Source organism: Montipora capricornis, chromosome 3 (genome assembly GCF_036669925.1).
Source record: "Montipora capricornis isolate CH-2021 chromosome 3, ASM3666992v2, whole genome shotgun sequence".
In the NCBI taxonomy this organism is placed as follows: Eukaryota; Metazoa; Cnidaria; class Anthozoa; order Scleractinia; family Acroporidae; genus Montipora; species Montipora capricornis.
Window position 1 is genome coordinate 21,127,773 of NC_090885.1, and position 22,412 is coordinate 21,150,184.

Genomic DNA, 22,412 nt, shown 5'->3' on the forward strand with positions numbered 1-22,412 from the left:
TCTTTCTTCATCAGCCAGCAGGTTTGTTTGAGGAGAAGGTATACAAAGATTCCAGAGATCCTGTGTGTTTTTCTTGCGGGATTGGTTTTATCATAGAACTTGGCAACAAGACAATTTGATTTATTGACATAAAAGGATCAGTAAGATTGCGCGGTAACTCACTTCGATCTTGCACCGAGCTGGAAATTCGCCGAAAGCCCCTTACATCGGCTGAATACCCAGCAGATGTACCCGCGATAGATTATCTGGCTGTTTGTGGCCGGTTTCTGCAAAGGGTCCAAGAACTATTCAGGTGGGGTTCCTGTAATTTAGCGGGTGGACCGGTTGATGTTATTTTAAAGAACGCGAGGAGACCAATTCCCTGCTCGGAACACATCAAACGAGTTGCACCTTTTAAAAACTCCTTGGTCCGGCTTTACAGATTCTGGAACTTATCAGGTCAGGATGCGGCAACAAGGAACTTGAAGCTTATCATTGAGCTCTCGGGTGCAACATCATTGAATTCATGAAGCACTTAGGTCTATTGTGTGATAGCTTCTGAATAACTTGCAAGGGAACTGTTGCCTAGCACATCACGCCACAGCAAATGGTGCGAAAGGTGAATGAAATAAACACTTGTTTCCAAAGTCAAAGAGGACAACAATCTGAATGAAACGGCAATCACAACTTGGTCTACAGAGCACAATGTCACGGAAGCTGCAACAGTCGGTTTAGCTTCTTTGAGAAGAGTTAACCGTCTCAAAGAAAACATAAACACTCTAAATACAGAATTTGCGAAACACATCGACAAGTGCACTTGCTACTGTTATTAGTAGAAAACCTCCATGCTGTGTCACATTTCAAACATGACACATTTAGTGCACTTCAACACGCTATGGACTTTGGACGTCTTTCTACCCTGTTCCTCACCATACCATAGTATGCCTGTCAGTGGCGCTAAATTTATGACCTCTTTGTCAGCAGAAAATTTTCCAAACGTGGCGGAAATCGCCATAAACAATGGGCAGAACATTACAGACCAATGAGGCAGAGAACCGTTTGAGGCGAGACGACGAAAGACAAAGCAGGCGCTCTTCAACCAGCTGTGTACGAGGTGCGAGGTTTCTTTTCCAGATGGCTGGAAGAGTTCAACCGCTTCAGTTTCAAATGAGTCAGTACTCCTATCCACTTCATCTGACTGTACCGCTGTCACTTTTGTCAGTAACGCGGAGAAAATTCCTCATGCCCTCTTCCCCACTGGGCCTGAACTTTTCCAGGAGAATAAATTTGACTGCATATGACAAAACAGAATCAGAGGAGATTGTAAACTACAGGAATGCCGTAGCAATATCAGGGAGACGGATAAAAGTATCGGTGAGATTTGATCTCTGATAAGCAAGGCCTTGGAGGTCCTAATACCACTCCACATACTAGTATACCAATTGGTGGAGCAGGCGATAATTAAATATATTCAGCGGTAACTAAATGTAAGGTGATGTAATTTCGCTAATTAGACACATAGTAGAAGACCAAAAATCTCATTTTTAATGCAAAAGTTATAGGACTAATTGGATTATTCAAATAGGGGCAAAATCATAACGCTTTATTAAAAATTACAGCCACATTTGCCCTCTAATTGTGTGTTATATACGTCAGTGCGAAAATTTAATCGTCAACCATCAAAGACCCCTTTCCCCCCCACTTCCCAATGAGACCCTCTAAACAAGCTTCTTGATTGGCTAAGATACTAAGAGACCCTCTTGCGCAGAACGTGTGTTTATGCTCAGTGTTCTTTTGCGTGAATAAGTGCATAACCGCGGAATGTAAGGGCTTCATCATCAGGTATCCACTGATCGTCTTGTTGATTTTCGTTCATATCCATTCAAGCGTACAGGTTGCTGTCGTTCTTTTGACAATATCCTTTTTGCGGTCTCCAATTCAAAGAGAAGAGAGCACATGTTTATTCATAATCGGGTAAACGCAATGAAAGAAATTGAGAAGGGCATTGTTCCGACCAACTCATGCACGATTAGGTGTCTTCAAACTTGATCGAAGATTCACACAGTCGACTGACTGAGGAATCGCACGCAGAAGTTTCATTCGCGCATTTGATCGAAACTTTGTTTTTCGTGTTTACCACTTTATTTGTTTGCGTCACGGAATTAGCTGAACAAGATTATGGGACATTCATTTGTACAAATTTGTTATGTAAAACTTAAACAAAACGGCGCATTAGAAGACTGAATATCACAGCTGAAGTACATTTGCATTTAACCTTCATGAAAACTAACGGCGAAGAGAAGAAACAAATTCACAAAGTATTTTTGGATCACCGCACCGATGATGACGATACAGCTTACAGTGAAAGCGCAGGTTGGTTGGATATTCAATGAGCGAGTTTTTGTTCATATCAAAAAGTTGAAAACTGCTAGAATAATATAATAATTATAAGCCGCTTTATATGGATCTTGCAAAGATATATTCGCCCCCCATGCGGTTTCTTTTACCGATTCCGTTTAAGTCTACTTTACTTTTCCATTAATTCAGTTTTTCTGATTCTTGAAGCGCGTTTTTAGGATTTTAAGGTCATTGATTTATTGCTCTGTTGTTCAGTCGAAGGGCGGAGGCGGTGGTTAAGAAACCACTGACAAAGAGGAATTGCTATCTCATTTGCAAAGAAGTTTGGGGAAGCTTCTTCCCGACATCCCTGCCTGAACAACGAAGGGTTGAAACTCGATATTTATCTCGGATCTTCAAAATGAATGCCTTCTCCAAAACAAATAGAGCTTGCAGCAATTTCCCCTCTCAAAAGATATGCAAATTGTGTGGGAAAGATTTTGAACACACAAAACTAAATTCGCGGCATCACGCTACAGTAAGCAGGAATTCTACTGATTTCATATTCGATAGTTTAGTACTTGAGGAAGCATTACTTTAAAGAGTGAATGAGAGCCCTTCTTCTATTTGGAGTCAGTAACTAGATTTTCTGCTCTGCTTCGATGAGTGTTTTTCTCCGAGGACTCCAGCGGTTTTCTCTCCTAACCAACTCCTTTGATTTGATTGTTCGTATCTTTGCGTCGTTCACACCAAACCGTAGCCATGTTTTGAAGATGTTTAGTTACACACGATTTCAAAGTGTTTTCTTTTAAAAAAAAATGAATACTGATTTTTGTCGACCACAGATTTAGCACAGATCAAAGCGTGTATTGAAACTCATCTCATTCTCATGTAAAAGCCATTTGTCTATGATTTTCACTGGTCAAAACCCCGTTGAAGTCAACGGGTTCAAACCCCGTTGAAGTCCTGAAATTTTCAGGCTTCTCTACGCAAGTGCAAAAATTGCCTTTATAACTGCGAGGATCATAGCTTCACTTGATTTCATATCCGCAGTTCATATATGATCCATTTCATATATCATTTCATCATTGATTCATTCCTCACGGGAACATGATTCATTCCTCACAAATGGCCAGCTCCTAACGTCAGTGGCTTCATAGCTCAGTTGGTTAGAGCGTCGCACCAGTATCGCGAAGTCACGGGTTCAAACCCCGTTGAAGTCCTGAAATTTTCAGGCTTCTCTACGCAATTGCAAAAATTGCGTTCATTACTGCGAGGATCATAGCTTCACTTGATTTTCATTTTGTTAAACCCAGGCGAATTATTAAACATGTCTTGTTAGTGTGAATGGGGTAGTGTATGGACCAAAAAATCTCGAGAAATTAATCAAATTTGTAGTTCTTGTTACTATGAAAACTACTGAAATTATAACATTGGTAAATGGGTGGGCAATTTCTTCTGCCGGCCTAGTTAAAGGCTCAATGCTCTATATTGTTTACCTTACCGTTATAACTCGCCAAATATGATTAAGGTACGAAAACGACTAATTTTCAAGAGTTCTCTCTGATGCTTGTGTTGAATAAGGTCGGGACACACTAGGCGGTAAGTCGCTGCGACACGTCGCGGGGACAAGTCGCCGTAACAAATCGCCTTGTGTGACACGGTTAATTATCGTGAAAATCAAATCGCAGCGACATAATTAGCGAGAGCAGCGTTGTCGCATCGTGTGTACACTTCCAGCAACAAGTCGCTGCGACAAAATATAAATGAACCAATGAGACAGCGTCATATGGTCAGCCATATTGAATTAGAAAACTAGTTCACATTCCCCATCATACGAGATCACTGCGTGTGCTCCGAACAGGCGTCGTGTCGCAGCGACTTGTTTTGCAAGGAATACACATGAAGCAACTTGTCGCAGAGACATGTCGCTGCGACTTGTCGCCTAGTGTGTCCCGGCCTTTAAGCATTCGACGTTTTTTCTCGAATTTCAAAATTTGTAAAAGCTCGCGTTTGTTTGTTAAATGGCAGAAAGGTTCAATTTCTTTTAGCTCATCATTAGTTGGTTAATAGATGGTACTATTTCGAAAACATCAAATAGCAACGTTTCTTAAGAAAGCAAACATATAAATGATATCTGAAATGCCAGGCTTTTGATGTTTTTCCTTTGCCACAGATATTCCCTGAAGCAGCACTTCTCTCTGTGCACGATGTTTAATCCGCTGAAACGATGATTTTCACTGACTTTGCATTGAAAAATACAATTAACGGAGTAGTACTAGGGTTTTTTCTTTCAATTTTCCGTCCAAACATCCACATGCACCGTTCATACCAATTTTCTTCCTCGAGTGTTAACCGCCATCGTTCTCTTCGCTACAAGTAGATACCTTTAGATCGGAGGAAGAAGACGACTACGAGTTCGAATTTTCCCTTCTGAGCACGCGCACTTCGAAAAATGTCGGCCTCCAAACGTAACGCGAATGCTCAGTACGGAAAAAACTCGTACTCGTAGTTGTTCTCGTCCTCCGATCTGAAGGTCCCTATTTAGTATTCTCCCATGATGGACCGCGGTCAAGATGTTTGTGATTTCACGGTTGAGCACCCCTTCGTACCCTTCCCCCATCCTTCATTGGAACTCTGGTGGCGCAAACGGTCAAGTGTTTTTCTTGTATAAGTTCCTGAATCTATGTGTAGGCCGCTTATTTCGTTCAACAGCGTAACTTTTGACCAGCTGCATGCAACACTCCTTCAAATGGAAAATCACATCCTGGCACGCGACAGTTGTCAGCTGAAAACACCAGCTTAATTTTTTAGCTTTTCAATTGGTATTCTATGGGAAAGGAGACTTTTACTTGAGAGAGAGAGGAGGGCAGCTTCTGCAAGTACCGGAGCAGAAATTACGTAAGAGAAACGACTCCAAATAAAGACTAATCCCAAGTAACCAAAAACACACTGCTTTCCAGTACCTGCAGAAAGACCCGAGAGGAGGCAACCTGAGATTTTGGAAGGCGGTCAATTCTTTGGCTTGGTTTACGTGCAGAAATTTAGGTCAAGGTCTTAGGAAACAACCTGACGCGGGGGTCTTTACCATGCTTTTAAATGTTTTTTTGCACTTATAAAAGTGCCCTTATCTTAATATAATCGTAGTTAAGTTAACAGACACATCTATACTGATTTAGTGCTCAAGGGAAAGGAAGCAATTTATTTCGGCCGCAACGGAACACAAGCGCATTGCCCCATGAAATGCCCTCATTTCAATTTTATTCCCTCGGCTAACCGGCCGTCTCTTAATTTTTTTTTTTTGTCGTGCATTGTGTTTTCCTAGTTTGTAAAAATGCTAATTTCTGATTATATGAATCCTTTCCTTTCCTTTCCTTTCCTTTTACAAATCTGTTATAGATGTGTAGAGAATGAACCCAACAAAGCTGGGGTGTCTAGGGAACTAAAGTTGTTCTTTTCATAAAAGGCCAGAAATACAAGATTTTTTTAAAATTGAAATAATATGCAGATCTGTCCAGAAAATTCTTGTTCCACGATATGTTTACTTGAAGACTTCTAATAACTTCACAATATTCAACAGATGTATAAGGCTTGCATTGTTTCATTGTTTGCATGAGTGATTATCCCATTTTTTTCTCTTGAACAAAGAGATTTTGGCTTTATTCATTGGTCAGTTGTTCCAAGGAGTCTGTTTACAATTGCCATGTTTCGTGCTTGCTTCCAACCGTCATATTTATGTTGATATTGGAAAGCATGGATGATTAGACGTGGTAGCGCGCTGATCAAATTTTATGCGGCTGGCAATGCAAGCGTAGACAACTTTATCGATGGTCCTTCCTTCGTTATTTAACGATTCTGAAACTACTGAATCCTCAAATAACGCTACATACGATGGGTCTTTACAGTTTAATCTGCATCAGGTTGTTTCTTCGTGTACGCGAGGTAATATATGACGCGAACTTGTATTGTTTACAAGCTTTGCCCTAGTGTTTTTATGAGTTAACATACTTTTCTTTTATTTCTTTCAGACAGCGTAAAAGTGAAAGTTGCAATTGGTTTTGCAGTTGCATGTGCTGTGCTTTTACTTGCGATCTTAATTTTATTGTTATACAAAGTTTTGTGGTTCAAGAAGAATGCCACCAAGAAAGCGTCGCCGAAAACCGTTCCGCAACCCCGTGCGCCCAGCATAACGGAACGAGACTTCAAAACGAAGCGACAGCAACGACGGCATCATCCCTTGATGCGATCCGATAGTTCGGCATCAGATATCAGGTTGGATTCGTGGATCAAAAATAACAACCTCAACTCGTCACATGCGGAAAGCAGCGAACCAAGTCTTAACTTAGGAATGCTTGAATTGGAAATCAATTATGACACGGAAACCGAGATGCTAGGCGTAAGAGTCGTGGCCGCGCGCGATCTCCCACCGAATCACAGCACCAACTACGTTGAGATATACCTACTGCCAGATCGCGTGGAAAAACACCAGACGAAAATTCACTTTTCTGAATGTAGTCCTGTCTACGATGAAGAATTTGAATTCGACGTCGGTTTTTCCGAGCTCCCAGAGCGGACACTGCAGTGCTGTTTGTTTAGCTTTGATGGTTTTTCACGTCATCAATCTATCGGCGAAGTGTTCTATTCGTTTGGCGAGGATGATCAATTTAGCGAATACACTGGTGTAACCCTATGCAAGGCTATAAAGAGGGACCTGTTTTTATTAAAGGTGAGCCAGTAAAAAAATATTCAAAATTTCCTTCCACAATCACTATATTTCTATATTTTTTATTAGTTCGTGTTCTGTGGAAAATCAATGATGTGTTTTTGTTTTGATTTTTTTGCAGAAATTACGAGACAAAAAATAGCTAGACTGTATTTTATCGCAACCCTTGTAAAATTCAAAATGGCTTTAAATGTGGGTAAATTTTTTCTGCCTTTTCGAAACCGGAAAACTTGCAAAGGATTAGAATTAATTTGTACATCAACAATTATGGCCTTTTTTATACTTAAGACGCATAATGCGTCTTGACGACGTTGGGCAATTTTATTTTAATGCGTCTTTCAGGGCGTCATTTAATTCGTCCTGGAAAAGACGGGCGAGAAACGCATCATGTGTCTAGACGAAATAAGTCGTTTAGTCCTTCTTCAAAGACACTAAACGATTTAGCCCGTCCAGACGTTTTATCAGCATTTTCCTTTTAATCTGAACAATGAATGGCTTTAACATTTTGTTAAAGAGGCTCATGCTTGGCAAACGAACTGTATTTTCATTCTGATTGGCCGAGTAACAGAGAAATCGAGGAAAGCATTTACTTCTCTGCATTTTTCACACTGTTTATCATGAGGAGTATTTAATCCAAAACTGTATTCATAGGGGACAAAACTATCGTTTATTTGGTCAATGATTTTTTCCATATTTGTCTGACTTCTATGTATGTACAATTCAAAGCGAAACAATGTCTGGTGCTGACAAATCGATTTTCTTCTGCACTGTTACTTGCGTGACACGATGTCACGCACATAACAAGGAATTACCATGTTGTTTCCTGTGCAAGATTGAACAGGAAGGTTGCTAATGCGTAGTACAAGTCGTCTCGCTACATGAAAAACTTGCGAGCATCAAATTTTCCAAAGCCTCGCTTCCACCAACAACAGGATCCGATCTATAGGATTCTGCCATTCGGTTCTTCATTATTTTGCAATTTGGAACAGTGATCAGTGATGATGAAGACGACCATACTGATTATTGTAATAATTAGAGAGACCAATTCTTTTTGGTATGTCATTGTATTTGTTCTTTGTATTATTCATTCAGGAGGAGAGCCCAGCTCGAGTGGGAGAGGTGTTGGTTTCCCTGTGCTACCTTCCAACTACCAACAGACTTACCTTTGTTGTCCTCAAAGCAAGAATCTCAAAGAATGCTTTTCCTGAGGATTTACCAAGTGAGTAGACTGAAATGTTGATTTTGCTAGTCTTCTATCAAAATGGTTTATTAGTTGCCTAATAGGTTAACTTTTTAATTAGAATGATCTCAGAGTTTGGGAGTATTATTCCAAGTGGTTGAGCGACTGACTAACTGACCGAATGAGTGAGTGAGTGACGGAATGAAAGCGTGACTAAGTAAGTGACTGACTGCGTGACTGACCGACTGACCGACGCGCTGATTGGTTGGCTGACTGCCTGTTTGGTTAGTTGATTGATGGATTGATCGGTTTGATTGGTTGCCGGGGATTTGTTTATCAATCAGATCATTGGTTTGATATATGGGTTCCGACGGCCATACAAATAGGTGACTTTGTTCGGTGAAATACTCCAGATACCAGGCGAAAGGAAAAGAGTTTATTGTTAGGCAAGAATTTTCTTCTAGCTCCAACGTAAACCCAAGTTCATTAAGCTGATCATCGTTCCCTTAAAAGCTTTGCATCTTCATCTATAAGTGGACGCCTCTATGCATGATATACCGATAACAATGAAAACAAACTCTGAAGCCTCATTCTTTTATTCTTTGAAAATCCTTTGTTAGTCTAATATTCATTAAAAAAGCATCACCGGGAATTAGAAAATAAATATTTATTTCTTACCTGTCTGTGAACATATTGTTCGTTTTCTCATGTATATTAGTACTTTTCATCTTCGGATATTACGGGCCAGTTATTTAAACAAAGTCTAACTTAGGCCGCCGCTTAATTAAGACAATCAGTGGACCTCCAAATCTGTTTATAAGCGGTATATTTTAAGTAGATAAATTGCTGTCTAGTCTGGAATGCAAACCTTCGTGTTACCATCAGAAGCAGGCAATGTTTAGATATGATTGTTGGCAATATTGAAAATGGCTTAGAACGCGGTTTTGTTAACCATCGTCTAAACTATGTTTTAATAATCGACCCTACGTTTCTGGCCTTTTCTGATTGGCTCACTAAATGTTGGTTAGGATCTGTGCACGAGGCCGCCCGGTTACCAGCTTCTTTATCGTAAGATAGCGCAAAGAGTTGTCAAAACTTGTGGCAAACGCTCAAAATTCATTAATTTGATAAAACAATTTTCCATATGCGTCTGTTTCTGGGATAGGTTCTTCTTAATTGAGTATCGATATTAGCATTACGCTGCATGACATTATTTGCTTAGTGTTGAGCACAATTACTGAGTTTCTGTGGGCAACATGTTTTTAAGGCATTTTCTGATTACTTATTCAGTTGTTTAAATCCGGCGTTAGGTGCTGATGTATAACTCGTTTTGAGCTCCTAAATCTTAAACGCGTGCGCTCTTTTCATTTACTGTGATTCCGAACAATTACACGGCAAATCACAATTATAATATTGATAATGTTTTTGCATAACCAGAAAAGTCTTAAGGTAAAGGTTTTTTTTACCTTAAGACTTTCCGCTAATTGAACTGAAATACAAGCACGCCATTTTATATTTGCTTTCTGTCATCTTAAAATTTCTAAAAATGAAACCCAAATGATTGTTTCTAGTCGTTCGTAGGTGCAGCGGGGCCATTTTCGGCTGGTTTTAACTTTTGTCGAACGCTGTTCCGTATTTGCTGCAGCGCCTCAGTACTTTGAGTCATAAATTTGTCTAATACAGTCAAGTTTCCACGACTGTCCAAATTCGACGGCAAGTGTGTGTCACTCCTTTTTCTATGCCTCCTCGAATCTGACAAATCCGAGGTAGATCGCGCCCTTCTTCCTGCAGGCGGTAGCGTTCTTTTGGCGGATATGCCACCAGCCGTTTCAACTCTCAAATCCCACTGGCTCGCTGCCATTGAGTTTGGAAACTGATTTGATTTTTTGTAGCTATTTTTTCGCGGCCTTGCCGCATCAATTTCGTTATCTCTCTTCGCGAGGACTTTAAAATCCAGTCGCGCAACCTCTGGGAGTCTTATGTACTCTGCCATGAGCTGTACATCGTCATCATCGTACGATGGTTTACCGTTCAAGACGCGCTCGGACCGTAGAGCGATTAGTAGTGCTTGTTTTTGGGCTTGTGACTGTCGTAGCTGCGATTTTACGAGCTTGATCTCCGCTGCTAGCACGTTTTGTCTGTTTTTCATGTCATGAACTGTGTCTTCCAACGCTTCAATGAAGGCTCTGCTTTCCTCAATACTATCGTAAGGCCCCGGTGGGTCGTCGAAGCAAAAGAACTCCACCGCTGGCTGAGCTGTTATAACATCTTGTCTTACTAAAACGTTGTCGATGTACTCCTGAAGACCCTGTCTTCGTTTTTCAATGAAAATCCTATCAAAGTTATCACCGAAGTACTTTTTAGGTGGAAGCACTCCGTGAAAGTCGCTAAAAAGCTTCCTCAATCCGTCGTCCATGCGAACGAAGTCCGAGTACCTTCGGAAGACATGCCAGGTTTGCTCATTTCCCAGTTGTACAAAAACCTGATAAACCGTGAATCGTTTTCGTGCCTCTACAACCTCGTATCCGACAATCGGAGCTTGAATTTCTACCACGTCGATCGTTTGAAAAGATTCGCTCTGTTCTCGGCACGTCTCTGAAGCCATTCGACTACAATTTTGCTTTTTCTCTTACATCTTCACACTGTCCAGTAACTTCCAAAACATCTCCTTTCAAGAGTGTGAATGACACTTTATTCACATTCAAAGACAATTCTAATTTTGTGTCAGTTTCTAGTCTGTTATGCAAATGTTCAGTGTTGCGTTAGGTCTTTTTGTCTCGTTTCTTTCGGTGAACAAAGGATTTTAATTTCCAATTCAAATGAGGCTCCAAAGGCACTTCACTGCCAAGTTGAAATAGCACGTAATGATAATTGGCTTTTGTAAACTCAAATCAATTCATCGAAGTATAGTATTACTGTCAGTAATCCTACTAATTCTTAAAAGTGACAATGTTTTGCGGTTTTCTTGATCATAGTGGAATTTTAAGCGCATTTACAGTTTTAGTGCCGGTGATGGCGTTTTGCCACCTGAACTTTTCACTTTTTTGCCATGTTCCAAACGGGTAGAAGACTCTAGATATGTATCACATAACTGTTAATTGCGCATTTGAGCAAGACCCTAAAGCAATATGGTGAAAGTGTCCGCTGTAGTATTACTAAAAGACGAGAACAAGTAGTGTCCACAAAGGCTAAGATATTGACAAAGAATTTCTTTTTAGACGTATGATATGACCCCTTCTCTAATTTTCAAGTGCCAGTATTGCCAGTTATTCCGTGAGCACGCGGATGTGAGACGGTGAACAGCCAACGTGGCGCCACGTGCCTCACTGGCAGTGAACCATCGCGTATCCTCTTTTAAACTAATGAGCCCAGAATATTGAAAGCGAGCGGGTCTTGGTGGCCGGGGGATTATTTGAAGACCGCCATTTTGAAAGCGTAGTAAGTAGTGAGTTGGCACAATGGGCCATTTCCGAGTTGCTGTTTGTCTCGGTTTCGAAGTGAGTCTTGGTGCTCAACTATTGTAAGGGAAATGAGTTTGATTTGCATAAGAATACGCAACTCATTTACATTTGAATGGTTGTGCCCCAGGACTCATTTTGAAACTGAGACATGTAGCAACTGGGAAATGGGCTATTGAACCCTTGGTGCTTTTCTTTAATTTGAAGTTATTTTTTTTGCTCACACCAACCCTCTGTCAATAGGCCATTATCGAGTTCGTGACTGCTCTTCAAAGCGAGTCTAATTGCGAAGTTTTTTTAATGGTAATTAGTTCTACTTTACGCGTGAATGAAAACTAATTTTCATCAATCTCGCTCCCAGAGCCTCCGTTACCCTTGTCCAGCGAAAAGGGCGCGGGAGGCTCTGGAATAATCCAAAACCGGAACTAGAAAACTCTGGTTCCGGTTGAGTAACTGCGCGTGCGTGAGGGGAGATGGTTAGAAATCAACAAAACAACTGGAGTCCACCTTGTCATTACAGTACACATGAGTATAAACACATCTCCTAATTTACTCGAAACGTTTAAACTGCGGAGAATCGCAAACAGTAACGAGAGACATTTTTTCAATCATAACGGATTTCAGTATCTGGTGTCACGCAAGTCAAAATTGATGTATTTTCAAAAACAAAAACGTTACGGAACTGATAAGTTGTAAAAAGATTTATTCCTAGATTGTCTTCAACCTTGTATAGATAAAAATCCAGAAGAAATCACGACTTTTTAGTTTAGAATTTGACAAATGGCAGGAAATTAAGCTGTTTTGAACAGCCAATCAAATATGGCCTTTTTTCGGATTCGACCTGAGTCTCTCTTTCCCGACCGCTGGTCAAGGGAACGATGACTCTGGGAACGAGACTGAATTTCATAAGAAAAACTTCGCACTTAGACTCGCTTTGAAGAGGAGGCAGACACAATCTCGGAATGGCCTATTGCGTAATCCAAAATGTTGGGATTAGTGTATCCATCGCGTACACAATTTCTTCATTTTCTAGATCCATTTGTAAAAGTTTCTCTTATGCTCGCCGGACGGCAGATGAAGAAAACCAAGACCTCTGTGGCCAAGAACACTTTATTTCCGGTCTATAACGAGGCATTTGTCTTCGATGTTCCGATCGACCGCTTAAGTGACGTCAGCTTGCTAGTTCGCGTGCTCGACTCCAAAGCCGAGGAAGGTGAACAACCGCAGGTTCGAACTATTGGAAAAACAGTCGTTGGACCGGATTCACAAACCAGCATTGGACTGCATCACTGGAATTGTATGATGACAACACCAAGGAAACCAATCGCTCAGTGGCATCCATTACTAAAATCCTGATGTGAAGAGGAAAATCGTGGAATTTAGCCTTTTGCAGTAGCTTCGTCCCCACGCCACATCGCCTACTGTCACCTCGCTCCCAAATTTGGTTAACTCTTGGTTCCGAAACTCTGATGATTTGTAATCGCTAACTGTAAATATATGTGCTTATTGGATTTCATAACAGATAAGCATGGAGATCGAGAAGAAACTTAAAGAGTACGCACCAAAGACGGAGAGAAACGTGACGAACCACATTTCAAATTTGCAACAGTATATCAAATGCTCTCGTATGCGAAAATTGCTAAAGCGTATCATGTTTTCAATATTTTTCCTCGGTTTTGTGCGATCGTGCTTTGTGAACAATTATAACTTTTTTGTAAGAATGGTATTTAAATGCAAGTGCAAATGGTAAGACTAAAAAGATCGCTTGATATTTTTTACCTTGATTTCTTGGTCACTAGCGGCTTTTGTATTTTATAATAATCAATGGATTTTTTGGTCAACAACATTGCTTGGTGGCTTATTTATGCAAAAAAAATCACCAAGTGTATCTATTATTCTTTTACATACAGTATTGAATGGTAATTTTATATTTTTCAGAAAACCCAGGAAATTCATCCGAGCGTTACTCTTACCAAAGAAATTAGAAATCACGAGGAAGGGAGAAAAATTCGACCTCTTGAGGATACGAATTTGTAGCATGACCTCTAGATTAGATCACCTTGAAAACTTAATACAAAAAAATATGCAACAAATTCTATCTAAAATCGCACGGTTCCGTGAAACCAGCAGGTTTGTTCATTGGACCGTGCAAAATATTCCCTCAGTTTCCTTCATGAATCAATTGGCTTAAAAAGCAGTTTGATTAGAAGCGGGAGCCCCCGAACGCACATCTCATGAATGTTATATGGCGCATTTTGTCTGTGTATATGCTCAAATGCCTGACAATAATGAGTAGCGACAGAAATGTTTTATATCAAACATAACATGATGGAAAACACCAAGTGGCAGAACTGACACAAAACAACTGGTTTGCTTCTCTCAGTCGGCGTTCATAACAATTAGCATTATAAGGAGCGCCATAACGTAATTCACTTGTTTGTAAGAATAAATCTTCATACCGTAAATCCTCTATTAACCCCCCTCCCCCACCCCCTTCGCTAATAAGCCCCCACCCCTTCACTTCATGTAGACTCATCCGGAATGGTTTATTCACATGCTGGAAGTTCGGATTTGGTTCCCGCAAATAAATAAAAATATCGCAAATAACTTGCGCAACGCGTATAATATCACTCAAATCGAATCTCCATTTTAGACAGTCATTGCCCTGGTACAAAACCGGAAGTAGGGAACCGTAACTCTTGTCTGCTTCTTTCTGTTTCTTTTTGCTTCCAGTAATGCGTTTCGCTAATTATATATAAATCAAATAAGCCCCCTTCTCAAATAATCCCCTCTCCCCCAAATGAGCCCCCGGGGGGATTAAAAGAGAATTTACCGTGTAATTGAAGGTGTATTTTGATGATGATCGCGAACTTCATTTTTGCATAGCGTACATTTTTATTTCTGTCCGATGACGCGTTAAAAGTAGTACCTAAAAATTGAAGTGTTTATGCGATAATAAAAATTACGACGATGATAGCTTTTTTTTTGGAATGTATTTTTTTCTCGTTGTTTATAACTGATTAGTATCCCTATACCTGAGAATCGTTTGCCTCCTCTGAAACGGTTTTCCTCCTTAAGCACGCTGATTCCATAACTTACATGTGGGTGGAAAATCCCTGCTACATACTTACCGAGTAGATTTATTTATAGAACGCCTCCCTTGGGAGATTTAGCACGCCCACTTTACTTAAGCGGGGACCCGTTTCTCGAAAGTCCTGAAAACTTTTCAGGTCCGGAAAACCATCTATGAAACTGCCAACCGCTTGTTTTGGAAAGCTGATCTTTTAACATCTTTTCAAGGTAACAAAAAGAAAAACGACTGTGAAGTTTAAATCCTCTCCGTTCATGAGATACAAAAGGAATGGTGACACCCGGAAATGCATGGCCCGTAAAGTTTCGGGACTTTCGAAAAACGGGCCCCAGAAACGAAACTAAACCTGAAAAATTAGATTTGAACGGGATTTGAACTCACTGATGAGCTCAGCGATACAAAGATCTAAAGGAAATGTTAGGAAAGAATGAAATGGGGATGAGACAGGGAGGTTTTAGTCCTCCTACGTGCTAAGATGAGCTGAAACATTCAACAAACATATAAACTTGTCTTGTCTTGGTGTAAAACAGTACAAAGCGTTAAAAAAGGTGAAATACAAAATTTTTGTTTCGAGTTTAACGCTTACGCAATTTTCATCGTAACTCCCATGACATTCTAACGAATTATTTCCTAAAAAAATTTACTCCTGAATTAAAAAAAAATCCGTTAGAATGACTCAAACGGTTTGACTTATCAGATTGTAAAGTGATATTTAGTCAATTTAATCAGAATGTTTGATCTGAAAGAGATATATATTCAATAGCAACTGAATACCATACGGAAAATTCAGTACATTAGTCCTTTGCTTAAACGACTTAATTCAGAGAAATATGTGCAAGCCGATTTCCCGATCTCCCATATTGCATGGCTGTGTGGCTTAGGTTTCTCATTGGCCCGCAGCAGTCACTAGAACCGCGAAATCATTGTCCCTGTTTATAGCGGGATACAGGTCTTTCATCGAAATAGATTGACTGTACGATAAAGCAAACTCCATTTAAAAAAAAAGAAGCTGGCAGCTTTTTTTCGTGTGATTTCTTCCCTAAGCACTGAACACCAGCTTACAAACTTTCTGCTCAGTTGGTTTTTCAGCAATTGAAAACTTCACAGGCAAGTTATGGACTCATTCTCACAGAATTATTTTGTCAATGACGCTGTCCGGCAAAAAAAATGAACACGGTATTTTATTTTGCATAAAACTGGTGTTACAAAATCTTTCTCAAAGAGAGGGACCTCAACTATTAAGAAAAATTTGTTGATAAGAGTCCACCCAGAAGATGCTCTTACAAATTGTATTAAATTTCACTTAAATCTCCCGGAGAGCGCGTAGAGAAGTGGATATCTCCCGTGAACTGCATTTCAGAGCTCCGAATTCACTCAGTTTTCCATCCATTCGAGGTGGGTAAAATGAGTACCACTGGCTGCACCATCGCCTCTGATTTTTGGCAAATCAGATCTTAAATTGCCGGGGCACTCGGCAATCCCTCACAAATTGTCCCAAGCATTGCTTCTTCGACATGGTCGCGGCTGCTTGTCTCGAGAGGATTCATATTTTCGGTTTTCTCCTACTCCGTTACTAACTCTAGCCACAACAAGTTCTGTCCTAATATTTTACGGTTTATTCCCTGAAGCGCACTGGGAAATCTTGAGTACAGATCCTGTGGCAAGCAAATCTTATTTTGCTGTTTTGATGCAGATTCCTTTCTTCTTTTTGTTTTGTTTGAAGTCTTTGCCGCAGCCGATCGACGTGGTTTCTCTGGAATTACTGTAGCTTTTAACAGTGCTTGTTCGGGTAACTCTGACAGTTGATTCTGAGTAAAAAAGAATTAAGTGTTTCGAGTTCAGAGCCAACTTTTCTTGAATAGGCTAAGGGGGGTGGGGGGTTCTGGCACTAAGACAATCATATTTTAATAATTAACGAATGGTGCTGGAAATTGAAAATAAACTGACAGACAGTTGCCCCCAACCCAAGAGCACACCGGGTTGGTAGGGGACTGTTTGGATGTCCATATATCAATTTTTAACTTCAAATTCTAATTTTTAAACTACATCAAATCTGAACTATTCCTTATTTCTCCCAATGTTACTACTCTTTTGCGACAAACTATCTTCTCCCAAATATACCTAAAAATCACCAAAAAATTTACAACACCTCAAAACATTGATTTGTGTTTTGAGCAAAGGGTTTTTGTATTGCTTGAAACGCGAACGAGATATTTCCATCAAACCGATTTTAAGCGGCGTGAAACCGGCTTTTCAGGTGTACCCCCGCCTTAAACACTTAAGTAGGGAGCTTAAGCAAGCGCGTTTTTAAGACGCGGACGGCAACCGGAAGTGAGCTGTTTTTCCTTTTAGCTTGTCTTCATACAACCACATTGACATTGCTAAGTATCTTTTCTCCATTAGAGATGATAAGTATAAGAATCTGGGGGACACCACTGTCCTGGCACGCGAAATTTTCTCTTCCGGTTGCCGTCCGCGTTTCAAAAACCCGCATGCTTAAGCTCCCAAATGACTGGTCCCGAGGGAAACAGTTCATTTTGTTTCCCGAGAATCTCAATGTTTCCCCGAGGCGCAGACGAAAAAAACATTGAGATTCGAGGGAAACAAAATGAACTGTTTCACTAGGGATCAGTCATTAAGTGATTTAATATATAGCACAAAACGAAAAACGTGTAACGGCAACAGCAACGGCGGTCGTAGGTCTACATTCGCGGGTAACAGTGCATAATTGTTACCCTCTGACGTCATAGATTTTGCACTGTTGCCCGTACAGAGACTTTTGGCGGGAAACAGTTTTATTGTTAGACGTGATGCGACCTCGAAGTAACCAATGAGCGCGCGCGCTGCTGGGGATAAAATTCAGCTTTATAACAAAGCACTTAATGACCGGCCCCGAGGGAAACAGTGAGTTTTGTTTCCCCGAGACTCTCAATGTTCCCCGAGGTGAAGCCGAGGGGAACATTGAGGGTCGAGGGGAGACAAAACTCACTGTTTCCCGTGGGGCCAGTCATTAAGTGTTTTGTTATACCTCCCAACTCAAAAAAGAACAATACACGTATTTTACAAGGAATTTGCCGCTGTTTCAAAGGTGTACCTCCTGATCACGTGCGAGTCGAAAGTTCAAGTCGTTGTTTCCGTGGGAAGTTAGTGAGTTTTGTTCGCCCTAGGGAGTTAGTGAGCTTTGACCCATGACACGTGACACGTTCTCCTCCAATCGGAAAACGTATTTGAGTTGGGAGGTATAACCATATGCGTTAACGACTTCATTATCAGGAGCCCATGATTAGCTTGAAGCGTACAACTTCATTGTATTTGTGGAACGGCGTTTTTACAAATCGAGTTATTTTTAGATTGATTTTCCCGCCAAACCAGATCTTTCCAGCTAATCACAAGCCTTGCATGAGAAATTATTGAGAATGGTCTCTCGTGCAAGACGAAGCGAATTTAGACTCGTCTCTTTAAAAAAACCGTTACATGTATAGACCTGGTTTTGGAGTTGCAGGCTGTAGGCATTACTCATTTACCTTAACACCTCTGTGTGGTTGTTCGCCTTGGGTCAGCCGCTTTACTTTTGTATTTTTTCGCTTCTCTTCCCTCCTCCTTCGATTTTCAAGGCGGCAGTAAAGCATGGCACGATACTCTGGGAAATCGAGAATTCAAGGTTTAAAGTCAGTCTAAAAATAATATCGCGACCAGGCCCTGCCTTTCGCTCGGCAAGAAGAAAGGGCCTCCATGAACTCTGCGATTGTGCAGTGCGTTACCAATTTAGCTGTCAAGCCAACTGGAAGATGGTCAATCAGTTTTCAGTTCGTAATAAGCCCGTAGAGGACATAGATATGATAAGACATTATACATATATTAGTAGTAATCTCAGATTATTAAAGCGCGTTCGACAATCGCTTTGGAAGCGAAACAGACGGGTACTGAAAGAAACTTTTTTGTTTTAATATGTAGTCTATCGACTACATGTTTATTTTTCTAAAAGGTTGTTGCAATTGGCTTTTGTAGTCAATCCTAGGGTTTACAAAACAGTTTTTAAACAAAGTCAAACCTAATATAATACATAAGGTCATGTTCGATAAGCGTAGTTCAAAATCAAATAGGAGTCAAGTCCAATCCACGTTTCCAGCACAGCGTGCGTTGACTCGCAGATCAAATGGTGTTTAAAGCAGTACTCTTGTCCTAGCCGGTCCGGTCTGGTTGCCAAAAGTTCAAAATGAGAATTTTTCAAGAACAAACGTGCGGGTCAAGGCGAAACACCGGTAAAGAAACAGAAGAAAGGTTAAATCAATCGTTCGATGCTTGTGTAAACAATGGGTTGAACGCAACAACGCGCCGATTAGATGATGTTGACGGCAAATGTCTTATCGAGTAAAAAGATCAGGGCAAAACGCCGATAAAAAAAGTTTAATAAATTCGCGAGACCAAGGTTTTTAGACGCGAATCTTGAGAAGATGATGACCGGGGTGTCACTCCTGCGAAAAACAACAAGTCGTGACACAATGCAAACCAGATGGCAACTCCGACTTGTTGGCAGTGGGAAACGCGGTGTCTATTTCCGAGAAAACACACCAGTGCACAGCTTTCTGGCCCCAGTTGTTCAAACAATGGTAGCGCTATCCACAGGAGAAATCACTATCCAGTGGATAAGTATTAGCGAGAGTCCACGCGAGGGGGCCTCTGCAAACAACAAAAGAATCTTCGGAGCTATTTTGGTGTGCCCACGATTCCTTTTGTTAAAATTAGGACGTGTTCTCTTTCGATCGAACGCAATAATTTCACCGTATCTGTAACTCACAGAATGATTAGTTCCTAGTTGGCTTGATAGCAATAGGCCTTCTTCGATATATTAAAATTCAGCTTGATGGTGAGGCAGTGAGGACGAAGACAAAGGGAAAAGGACGATATCTAAATACTTTTCACATTCATTCCAACCTGTTTCTATTGTTTTTGTCCTCACTGAATCACTGTCAAGATGAATATTTGATGTTTCGAAAATGGTCCATTGTCCAAGCACTGCACCGGCCACACGCCCTGATATGAGGGATCATGGGTTCAAATCCAATCCTATTAAAGTTTAAATGCTCACCTTTTGTTACTGTGTTAAGAAAAAATGTTAACGGTGAATTATTGTATTTGGCTTGGTTACGAGTCAAGGCAAGCCTCGATTTGCTCAGGGAATAGTCTACAAAGTACTCCTGCAATGAGTTAGTCTGCCTCGCAGCCGTTTTTTTGGATGTCACGCAACGTTCCCCCAAAAGTAACGGCTGCTGACATCCGAACCACATGCCTTTCTCCAAATTGACCAATCACAGCTTGGGTTCCATTTGCAGGAACCTTTTCGCGCCAGACTCTCCGTTTGAGACTCGTCCAATCAGATATGGCTTTTCATCGGGGTCCTCACGTGGGGGAACGTTGCGTGACATCCAAAAAACGGCTGCGAGGGAGACTAGCAATGAGTTTGTTTGCAGCGACTCCCAACTGGGTGTGGGTCTACAGTTCTTAGGGGAGGTACCTGAAAATCTCTTTCCACCAATGACTTGCTTCTGGTCTTCGAACACGTGACCACACGAGCAAGACCTGGACGGTTTTGTGATCTACAAATAAAATTGCAAAACCGTAAAATGTTACTCAGCTCCACAGGAAGTATTTTTCTTGGCACTGTGATTGCTTAGGAAAAACATTGCCGTTCATTTGGTGAACTGAAACAAAACAGTGTGATATGGAAGGTATGTAGTATTAAATTTATGTTTGAAAGGGCGGCGAGAACTTGGAACCAATCACTGAGTGAAGTAATGCAAAACCAAATTAATTCGCTAATTATTTTCGACACTCAATTGAAAACCGCTCTACACTTCTCAGTTTGTAGTAATTCTAATAATGAGCAGTTCCTATTTGTAATCGTTTCAAAATAACTTCAACACCATCAAAGTCATCCGTGAAACAAAGCCCGATGTAGTTTAACGTTAAGAACATTTTTAGCCTCACATCGCAAAAATACATAAGAACGCTAAGCATCAGATCCAAAATTAGATGTTCTTGTAAAAAAAAAGAGTGTGTTCATTATCGCTGAAACGGAAGGAAAGAAGTTTGATAACATGAACTTCGCCTCAGGAATACGTTCAACGAAGAAAGCACCATGATGACGAAATTGTATTCAAGTATTTGAAACAAAGACATAGATAGCATTCTTCACTTGAAGCTAAATTCACTTTTCACCATAGCGGAAACAAAGTTGTTTTTAACCCTATCATAAATTATTCAGAAGGGTTTCATTCTGTGTCAGTAATGATAATTTGAATGTGTAGTAAGTACACTATTGTCGCTTAGTGGTCCTTCAACTACCCGTGTGCCATACACTCTCATTCCATTTCCTATGAGTAACCCGTAGTTGGCTATTAAAAATTTGAAAGGAAAAAACAATTGAAAGTAATTAATTTAGTAACAAGAATTTAAATTTTTGCAAAAGCCAAATATTCGATGCCTCAAATCAAGTTCGATTGTCTACGAATCTGGTTTGTGGGCGTCAAAATCACCTGAATCGACAATTCAGATCAGCGCTAAAGCGATAGTTTTACGTTGAATAAGGCCCGTTTCAAACGTCGAACTTTACATGTGCCGAATCTAATGCAAACGAGAAAAATCTATTGTTTTCTCTCATTTGTATTAGATTCGGCACATCATACGGTAAAGTTCGACGTTTGACACGGGCCTAATAATCTCATTTCTTCAAATTGCTACCGCTCATTCCCATCCCCGGCGTTGAACAGCTTTCTTTTCACTGAACTGTCTCTTTTGAGCCGTAAAAATGTAAATTCTGAAGCTCGTATCAATGAAAGCCGACACTGACTTCTTTACCCCCTGTTGTCTTGGCTTCAATTCTGTCTGTCTTTCTCTCTGCTCTTTTCGAAAGATATTCGACGTTGAGGAAGGCTTTAACCCCGAAAGCAGCACAATAAATTGATGGAGTTACCAATACTCACCCAAGAGTTACACGCGAGACACTGCTGAAGTACCATAATTAAGAGTTTATTCTGTGCCGAAGTTAGTTTTGCTCGACCGAGTACTTCCTCCGTTTCGACTATTTTTTGCTTGATGAGTAGTTCAAGCCCAGTTTATATCCTGTCGTATTGACAATATTAATTAGTGAGGCTTGACGTCATCACTGACAAAAACCTCCGATTGCACAGTAATCGTTACATGATAGAAAGGAATCTAAAAATAGCAACAAGCGGGTTAAAAATCGCTGAAAGCGACAAAAACAATATTTAGGCTCTAAAACTTTTACAATTTAACTGGGGATTTTTTTTCATTTAGGTCGCATAACAAATAATCCGAAAGAGAGATAATAATTGCAAAGGAAACGAAACTATTTTACCATGGACATTTGATATCGGACTTATCGGTGCAAATCGTGTTTCAACGGAGTGCGGTTATCGAGCCGAGCGCGTTTAAGATTCTTCGTCTTCTCTTCCAAGTTGTCGAACGTGTAAATCATTTCTTGAAGCGATTTTTGCGTGGTCACATATCATGGAATTCATACAATGCCACTTGTTTCAATCCTTTTCCCACCTCGTTTATTTATACATGTAGCTGGCGAGCGATAATGAATTAGGTAATCAACGTAATAGACTGTTGAGGATG

At 40.5% G+C, this 22,412-nt stretch overlaps 3 protein-coding genes across 4 annotated transcripts; 1 reads left to right on the forward strand and 2 right to left on the reverse strand.

The window, feature by feature from the left end:
• The first annotated feature begins 1,779 nt into the window (after nt 1-1,779).
• On the forward strand, nt 1,780-14,657 carry LOC138042529 (synaptotagmin-6-like). 2 transcript variants are annotated; one of them, XM_068888450.1, is made up of 4 exons: nt 1,780-2,352; nt 6,345-7,042; nt 8,132-8,258; nt 12,711-14,657. In XM_068888450.1, exons 1-4 carry the CDS (start codon nt 2,259-2,261, stop codon nt 13,031-13,033), a joined length of 1,242 nt encoding a protein of 413 aa, XP_068744551.1. In that variant the 5' UTR covers nt 1,780-2,258; the 3' UTR covers nt 13,034-14,657. The 2 variants fall into 2 exon arrangements, with proteins under 2 accessions (XP_068744551.1, XP_068744550.1); XM_068888449.1 differs by lacking the exon at nt 1,780-2,352 and adding an exon at nt 5,830-6,258.
• LOC138042530 (sorting nexin-16-like) lies at nt 8,642-11,295 on the reverse strand. The gene has a single exon (XM_068888451.1). It carries the CDS (start codon nt 10,822-10,824, stop codon nt 9,787-9,789), a length of 1,038 nt encoding a protein of 345 aa, XP_068744552.1. The 5' UTR covers nt 10,825-11,295; the 3' UTR covers nt 8,642-9,786.
• On the reverse strand, nt 13,571-21,841 carry LOC138042531 (UPF0547 protein C16orf87 homolog). The gene is made up of 4 exons (XM_068888452.1): nt 21,752-21,841; nt 20,284-20,365; nt 18,293-18,408; nt 13,571-16,576 (listed from the first exon to the last, which is right to left on the reverse strand). The coding sequence occupies exons 1-4, from the start codon at nt 21,785-21,787 to the stop codon at nt 16,331-16,333; spliced, it is 480 nt and encodes a 159-aa protein (XP_068744553.1). The 5' UTR covers nt 21,788-21,841; the 3' UTR covers nt 13,571-16,330.
• Between the last annotated feature and the right edge of the window lie 571 nt (nt 21,842-22,412).